The 8,862-nt window shown below is 40.7% G+C and overlaps 1 protein-coding gene across 1 annotated transcript; it reads right to left on the bottom strand.

Moving 5' to 3' along the window:
* Nucleotides 1–2,275: 2,275 nt before the first annotated feature.
* Nucleotides 2,276–7,448, bottom strand: LOC109888506 (5-hydroxytryptamine receptor 3A-like). Its single transcript, XM_031822215.1, has 6 exons — nucleotides 7,234–7,448; nucleotides 4,331–4,500; nucleotides 3,859–4,031; nucleotides 3,434–3,644; nucleotides 3,053–3,256; nucleotides 2,276–2,773 (listed from the first exon to the last, which is right to left on the bottom strand). The coding sequence occupies exons 1-6, from the start codon at nucleotides 7,446–7,448 to the stop codon at nucleotides 2,475–2,477; spliced, it is 1,272 nt and encodes a 423-aa protein (XP_031678075.1). The 3' UTR covers nucleotides 2,276–2,474.
* Between the last annotated feature and the right edge of the window lie 1,414 nt (nucleotides 7,449–8,862).

Below are 8,862 nucleotides of genomic sequence, written 5' to 3'. Positions count from 1 at the left end.
ATGTCCCCTGCTCATGTTTCTTGGCCCAAGAAAGTCTCTTCTTCTTATTGGTGTCCTTTAGTAGTGGTTTGTTTGTAGCAATTTGACCCTTAAGGCATGATTCATGCAGTCTCCTCTGAACAGTTGATGTTGAGATGTGTCTGTTACTTGAACTCTGTAAAGCATTTATTTGGGCTGCAATTTCTGAGGCTGGTGAATTTGAATTTATCCTCTACTGCAGAGGTAACTCTGGGTCCTCCTTCCTGTGGTGGTCTTCATGAGAGCTAATTTCATCATAGCGCTTGATGGTTTTTGAGACTGCACTTGAGGAAACATTCAAAGTTCTTGACATTTTACAGATTGACTGAGCTTCATGTCTTAAAGTAATGATGGACTGTTGTTTCTCTTTGCTTAATTGAGCTGTTCTTGCCATAATATGAACTTGGTCTTTTACCAAACATACCAACCTTACCTGTATACCAACCCTACCTTCTCACAACATAACCGATTGGCTTAAACACATTAAGAGGGAAAGAAATTCCACAAATGAACTTTTAACAAGGCACACCTGTTAATTGAAATGCATTCCAGGTGACTACCTCATGAAGCTAGTTGAGAGAATGTCAAGAGTGTGCAAAGCTGTCAACGAGGCAAAGGGTGGCTACTTTGAATAATCTGTTTACCACTCTTTTGTTTTCTACATGATTCCATATGTGTTATTTCATAATGTTGATGTCTTCACTATTATTCTACAATGTAGAAAATAGTAAAAATAAAGAAAAACCCTTGAATGAGTAGGTGTGTGCAAACTTTTGACTGGTACTGTATGTTTTATGGCTTTTCAACCTCTGACATAATGTGGATTCCGAGCTAATAATCTAATAGAACTGAGAATGTTTTTCTTTAATAGAAGCCTCTGTAATGTTAAACATGTAGGATATGGTGTACCGCAGGGCAGCTCTCTACTTTTTTCTATTTTTACCAATGACCTGCCACTGGCATTAAACAAAGTCTGTGTGTCTATGTATGCTGATGATTCAACCATGTTCGTTTCAGCAAACACAGCTAATGAAGTGACTGAAACCCTTAACAAGGGGTTGTAGTCAGATTTGGAATGGGTGGCCAGTAACAAACTGGAAGTGAACATCTCTAAAACTAAGAGCATTGTATTTGGTACAAATCGTTCCGTAAGTTCGAGACCTCAGCTGAATCTGGTAATGAAAGTGTGGCTGTTGAACAACTTGAGGAGATTGAATTACTTGGTGTTACCTTCGATTGTAAACTGTCATGGTCAAAACACAAAGATTCAATGGTTGTAAAGATGGGGAGAGGTCTGTCTGTAATAAAGAGATGCTCTGCTTTTTGACACCACACTCCAAACAGTCCTGCAGACTCTAGTTTTGTCTTGATTATTGCCCAATCATGTGGTCAAGTGCTGCAAAGAAAAACCTAGTTAAGCTGCAGCTAGCCCAGAACAGAGTGGCACGTCTTGCACTTCATTGTAATCAGAGAGCTAATATAAATGCTATGCATGCCAGTCTCTCTTGGCTGAGAGTTGAGGAGGGACTGACTGCATCACTTTCATATGTTGCAAATTCCAAATGGTTTCCATAGTAAACCTACACAGCTTTGACACGCCACCAGGGGTCTTTTCACAGTCCCCAAACCCAGAACAAAATCAAGAAAGTGAGCAAATTATATAGAGCCATTATTGCCTGAAACTCCCTTCCGTCTCATATTGCTCAAATGAACAGCAAACCTGTTTTCAAAAACAAGCAAAGCAACACCTCACGGACCAATGTCTCTCCCCTATCTTGACCTAGATATTGTGTGTATGTATTGACATGTAGACTATGTGTGCCATTTTAAATGCATGTAGTTCTGTCCTTGAGTTGTTCTTGTCTATTGATGTTCTGTATTATGTAATTTTGTATTATGTTTCATGTTTCGTGTTGGACCCCAGGAAAAGTAGCTGCTGTTTTTGTAACAGAAAATGGGGATCCTAATGAAATACAACAAAAAAATAACTTAGTGAAGGATGTGGTTTTTGGATGATACACTACTTTGCATGTCATTGATCCACCATCAACATTACAATTCAGACAACGTCTCAGATGACCCCAATGAATTGTTGTTAGTAATGAAACAGTGGTTTTTGTGAAAGTATGTTTATTTGACAAATAAAAATATATTTCCTCTAATATAGTAACATATAAGTCAACACACCTACTCAGTGCAGGCAGAAGATCAAACAAACAATTGTTAAAGTTATGGTAATTTTAAGGTAATTGTTTTTAATTCTAAACAGCAGTTGACAACACGGGAGACTCTTAAGTCTTGTACACGGTGGTGTAGTGGAGGGTAAGCACTATTTCCACACATTTTGTATTTTACGCAAACATTTAGCCACCGATCGTGGAAAAATGCGAAGAACATATAGGGAGCGTTACTTTATTCACAACGAATGGTGTTTCACCACCTAGTTTTTTTAACCATCACTGGTTGTACGAATTACTACAGATGCTGAGGATGACGATGAAGCTGAAGGTGATGAAGATGCAGTAGACGCCAAACAGCAGCCGGTCTATGATGTAGCCCACCTGCATCCAGTCCTGGGAGATCTGGTTCCCGTCCACATGCTGGGCCACCTGGAGGCGGATGGACTGGAGCTCATTGCCCAGATTCCTCAGCTCCACCAGGGCTGGATCGTCTGCCTCTGCCCACATCTTACCTGGTTCTCCTGTTTGAACCTGTCTCTCCACCAACACTAGAGGGCAGACTTTCACGTCTGTTTCTTAGAGACAAGAGGGAAGGCAGGGAAAAATGTGAACTTATGAATGTACCTCCTAAAGACAGAAATGATTGACGTACGTGAGAAGTACCATTCTGTCTGAGGTCGGACCTTGTCAAGTGTCTGGAAAAATGTATCAGAGTGATTCCTGCATTTATGTTACTGTTCAGGCCTGTGATTGAAGGCTTTCACTATATTGCATTGGGTTGGGACAAGACACGGATCTGCTAACTGAATGAAAGTCTGTGTAATTGTAAATCCCTGGAGGATCAGACAGGGTACCTCTTGCAACTGGATTGAGGATGATCTTGTCCTCTCTGGATTTCTGAGGCAGCCAGACGAGGGTGCCCATGAAGCGCAGGACGAGGACTCGGACCCAGCCAGGCACTGGGTGGAAGTTACAGGGGGCGACCAGAAGGTTGGTGATGAGAATAGTCTCCAGCAGGCTGGCCACCATCAGAGCCAAGCAGATGGCGAAGAACACATCTGCATGTGCAGGAGGTGAAGAGAGGAAAATATTCAGCCACTCGTAGGAGGACAAAGGAAGTGGACTTCAAAATGATACTTGACCCTAACCAGCTATTCCAATAACACAAAGTAAACATCTACCTCTATGACTTACGACAACAATGGTGTTTCCAGTACACATGTTTTCATACTCACTTATCAGTGGAATGGTGCTTCCTGTGACGGGCAGAAGGTCATTCACGATGAGCAGGAAGACGGAGTAGCCCAAAATTAGGGTCATCTTGAAGGAGGAGCGGTCCACGTTCTGGGGAGGCAGCAGGAAGCTGAAGAGATCCACAGTGATGAGAAAGCAGCTGGGGATCAGGAGGTTCACCACGTAGAGGGTTGCTCTGCGCCTCAGGACAATCTACAGTTTAGAGACACAATGTGGAATGAAAACCTTCAAGGGTGATTTGATGTTGTGCAGTAGATTCCCATTTCAGATAAGACAAAGCCATATATAGCTGAGTTAGCATCCTATTTATAAAATATGAAGTACTCTCTGACACAAAATTAAACGCTCTGTAGTTGTAGAGCCATATGAATGGCATCTGAGAAATTGCAGTTCTTTGGGTTCTTACATAGAAGCAAAGCTCATCATAGGGGTTGCTTTCTCCCTGATTGAATGTTGATAACTTGAACTTGCTGGATTTGATGTCCATCAGCTCCCACTCCCCTTCAGTGGACAACACGCTAATGGAGCGTTTCAGGATGTCCTCCACCTTCTTCCCTAAAATAATCCTTATGTCCGACACTGTAGGGGAGATAAAGGAATGGGACATCCTGAGATGAATGGGTTGAACCTATATGGAAGCAGAACATGATCTGTACTGAGGGGATGGTAAACTTGGGCCTAACACCAAACAGATCCCTTGGTTGACACCGAGTCATATATCAAATACTTCAATGGACTCGATGGGCCACCCTGTTTCACATCTATCATTTCAGATCACAAGAGTCAGGATGTTTTTTTGGGAGAGAAGGAGCGATGGGTTTGGCGTCTGACCCTTATGTTCAAGTAAGTCCTAAAGCATGGTTGCATTGACGTCTTACCGTGGTGGATGTAGGATCTGAAGGTGAAGGTGCAGTTCTGGACGTCAAAGGGGAAGGTGTAGATCTCCAGGTTACAGGAGCTAACCACTCTGACAGGGTTGGCGTCTCGCACTATACCAGTGTGCTTAATGTACACATAAGGGACGATGGGAGCTCTGTTTTCATCCATACTGTAAAACAGGGTGAAATAGAGGGTCAATTTCAAACCATGGGCAGGATATAAATCATATGTTTTATATTTTTTAATTGTGACTGAAGCTGTCACTAGTGCAATAAAAAGGGACAGAATTAGTGTTAGTGTTAATTAGTGTTAAGTGTTAAGATGTCCGCTCTCCAGCACAATTCTAAATAGCATAATACAAACATCCCTATCAAGATCTGTCTGTTTAAGATATGGATTTCTATGGCCTGTGTCTCAATCCACCACGTCGGCCAATGACGGCCTTCCGCATCTGCGGTGGAAGGTTGCTGAGCTACATTTGTGTTTGTCAGACCATTCGACATCCCGAAAATCTGTCTTTTCTCGAAAACGTCTGTCTGAGTCCAAACAAACTAAAATGACCACTCCATTCTAAAGATCAAACTCTCACAAATACAATGGTGTTCTCCATTTTGTTCCACGCGCTACATATACATCATGAGACTCGTTTGAAGAAGTTACCAACCTCGTGTCCGAAAGGTGAGACTCACAAACACATACATGTTTGTTGTTTTGCTCTAGGACAACCACAAGCCTCACAAGACTCATCTGAAGGGAGCATGATACCAGTTCAAATTTATTATGGAAGTACATGCAGTGCCACTTAAACGTTTGGACACACCTACTCAATCCATGTTTATTTTCTATATTTTCTATATTTTCTACATTGTAAAATAATAGTGAAGACATTAAAACTATGAAATATTTCCGATGGAATCATGTAGTAACCGAAAAATCGTATATATTATTTTACATTTGAGATTCTTCAAAGTAGCCACCCTTTGCCTTGACGTCAGCTTTCACAAATTCGTTCACATCCCTGTCAGTGAGCATTTGTCCTTTGACAAGGTAATGCATCCACCTGACAGGTGTGGCATATCAAGAAGCGGATTGAGGAGCATGATTATTACACTTATGCTGGGGACAATAAAAGGGCACTCTGAAATGTGCAGTTTTGTCACACAAAACAGTGCCACAGATGTCTCGAGTTTTGAGGGAGTGTGCAATTGGCATGCTGACTGCAGGAATGTCCACCACAGCTCTTGGCAGAGAATTTAATGTTAATTTCTCTACCATAAACTGCCTCCGACTTCCTTTTAGAGATTTTGGCAGTACGTCCAACCGGCCTCACAAGCGCAGACCAAGTGTATGACGTTGTTTGGGCGAGCGGTTTGCTGTTGTCAACATCGTGAACATTGTAAACTTCCACCTGACTGTGCTGCTGCTCCAGTTTCAACTGTTCTGCCTTATTATTATTCGACCATGCTGGTCATTTATGAACATTTGAACATCTTGGCCATGTTCTGTTATAATCTCCACCCGGCACAGCCAGAAGAGGACTGGCCACCCCACATAGCCTGGTTCCTCTCTAGGTTTCTTCCTAGGTATTGGCCTTTCTAGGGAGTTTTTCCTAGCCACCGTGCTTCTACACCTGCATTGCTTGCTGTTTGGGGTTTTAGGCTGGGTTTCTGTACAGCACTTTGAGATATCAGCTGATGTACGAAGGGCTATATAAATACATTTGATTTGATTTGATTTGAAACAGAGTTCCCCATGGAGGCGGTGGGGTTATGGTATGCTCAGGCATATGCTACGGACAACGAACATAATTGCATTTGATCAATTGTCAATTTCAATGCACAAAAATACCACAACGAAATCCTAGGCCCATTTTTTTTAAAGGTAGCTGTAACAAATAGATGCATATCTGTATTCCCAATCATGTGAAATCCATAGATTAGGGTCTAATGAAATTATTCAATTGACTGATTCCTCCTTTGAACTGTAACTCAGTAAAATCGTTAAAATTGTTGCAAGTCGCATTTATATTTTTGTTCAGTGTATGTTGAAGTAGTTTTAGTGCCAAAAAAATTGTTTAAATATGGGTCAAAAAAATGATACATGTCCTGATCTTTCTTATAGCTCTCAGATATACGACAGACACTTTAAAACAAACTTCCTTGTCAACATTTTTTGACTTTTGTTTTTCCATGTATTATGTCTGTTATTCAATGTGTTTCTATGGGCTAATAGCAGATTCAATTCAATGTTTCATCAAAAAAATATGTATATCGTATCTATATAGACTATAGAGATGTTTAACTCACAATTCATTGATTACCACATCTGGTGACCAGAACCTTTCCCTGGGGAGAGAAATATTGGCAGAGCCGCATTGGACTGGGTCCCAGCTGAAAAATTCATTCTCCCATTCCTAAAACAACACATTAGCAACAATACAATATGCTTGTAAGAAGTCTGTAAGCAGCATTCAAAATTATAATATGATGTTAGGATTGTAATACAGTCAAAGATCAAATATATTTTTTAGTTTTAACCAAATATATATTACTATTGCTATCCAGTACATATTGGTGCCCTAACAAATATGTAACACAAAGTAACAGGCTGTAGGAGAATCAGAAACCAAAGTGCAAAAATGACTCCCATACACTGTGTACATATATTTGCAAAAATAATAAAATAATAAGTTTACCTTCACCAGCCAAATGTAGGTGTTCAACAGTTGTGCTTTTTCCTCCTGAAAAGAGAATTAGTTTTCCTACAAAGTAAAGGCAATAAAGCCACATTTTACATACGTCTACAAAACAGGATGTGGAGGAACATTCAGAACTATATAGCACATGTCAAATACATTGATGGATTTAATGGTCTACTCAGGTGAACTAGTTGAAAGGGATACCATGCTGTCCTACTACTCCTTACCACACCCAGGATGCCGTAGAGAGTGAAGTACATGCTGATGTTGGTGGGGGTTGAGAGGTTCATGACAGGTCGTATGGAGTACAACTTCATGACGTTCTCCAGGGCGGCCAGAAGGGATATGGTGTTGGGGTTGGTGCAGTTCACCACTATCTTACATCTCAGGCATGGCGCTGGGGAAACAATGGTAACCATGCTGCTTTATATTGTGGTTTTGTTATGACCCTGTGTGGCCCAGTTGGTAAAACATGGCAGTTGCAAAACCAGGGTTGTGGGTTCATTTCCAAACAGGGGACCAGGATGAAAATGTATTCACTCTCTACTGTATGTTGCTCTGGATATGAGAATCTTGTAAATTATGTCAAATATCTTATCATCTTCAGTTAAAAGTCTTTAATTTTGGGGTTCTTGCGTATTGTAGATATCATTATTAGAATCTTAGAATGATGAAGACCTTGCTACTTTTTCATATGATAGTGAAATGAATTGACTGCAAACCCACAAATACATGATGTTATGAACTTGATTGCTAAAGTAACAGCTACCCCAAGCAATATCAAAAAGTAAACATAAAACTAAAGAATAAATGAACACCAACTTTTACTCAACTAGAATATTTGAACTTTACTTAGCATAATTTAGTTTCTCTGTGTCCAAGCTGTACCTACCCTGGACCACGATGCAGCAGATGATGAACAGAACCTGGTGGGAACTGACCCACCATCGTTGAGACTGAAATAGTCATTTAAAAAAAATCACTGTTAGGTTCAAAGGTCAAACTGTATTTTAGATATACGGTCCATTGTTTAGTGTATGTTTGATAATTAACACAATGTGTATAACACCATGAATTACAGTAAGAATTCACACCTTAATTTACCACAAAAGAGACCTAACAAATGTTTTGACCAATTACAGTAAATGCATTGAAGCACAACACACAGACACACAACTTAGGTAACGTAAAACCCCCAAAGGCATTAGAATGAAAGATATTTACCTCAATTTTGGAAAAATCCTTGGCTGCCATTAAGCAGCAAGTTTTTGCAAACTACTGTTGACTGTTTCAATCCTAATGTTTGGCTGAAGAACTGTTTAGAGCAAAGCTTTGTTACCTCACTCCCATAGCGATGGCATCTCTTCACCAGCTGGGACACATTTTATATATACAGACTAATTTGCATAGTTAACCACTTATGTTGATGTATTGTCACGGCATAACAAATCAAAAGTTATTAGTCACAGGCGCTGAATAAAACAGGTGTATAGACCAGTGAAATGTTTACTTGCAACCCCTTAACCAACAACGCAGTTCTAAGAAAAATACCTGACAAAAAAAAAGAATAGCGAGGCTTTATACAGGGGGTACCGGTACAGAGTCAATGTGGAGGCTATATACAGGGGGTACCAGTACAGAGTCAATGTGGAGGCTTTATACTGGGGGTACCGGTACAGAGTCAATGTGGAGGCTATATACAGGGGGTACCGGTACAGAGTGAATGTAGAGGCTATAAACAGGGGGTACCGGTACAGAGTCAATGTGGAGGCTTTATACAGGGGGTACCGGTACAGAGTCAATGTGGAGGCTATATACAGGGGGTACCGGTAC

Source organism: Oncorhynchus kisutch, linkage group LG4 (assembly GCF_002021735.2).
Source record: "Oncorhynchus kisutch isolate 150728-3 linkage group LG4, Okis_V2, whole genome shotgun sequence".
NCBI lineage: Eukaryota > Metazoa > Chordata > Actinopteri > Salmoniformes > Salmonidae > Oncorhynchus > Oncorhynchus kisutch.
The sequence above is the reverse complement of the archived record's forward strand: the minus strand, read 5'-3'. Positions and strand labels throughout refer to the sequence as shown.

Bases quoted from the DNA above. Each gene is read 5' to 3' on its own strand.
- LOC109888506 (XM_031822215.1), bottom strand. From the start codon at position 7,448: ATGGTTACCATTGTTTCCCCAGCGCCATGCCTGAGATGTAAGATAGTG. The intron at 3,257-3,433 runs GTGAGTATGAAA...CTGCACATGCAG, and splicing joins AAGCACCATTCCACTGATAA to ATGTGTTCTTCGCCATCTGC. The intron at 2,774-3,052 runs GTACCCTGTCTG...CTTGTCTCTAAG, and splicing joins CCTCAATCCAGTTGCAAGAG to AAACAGACGTGAAAGTCTGC.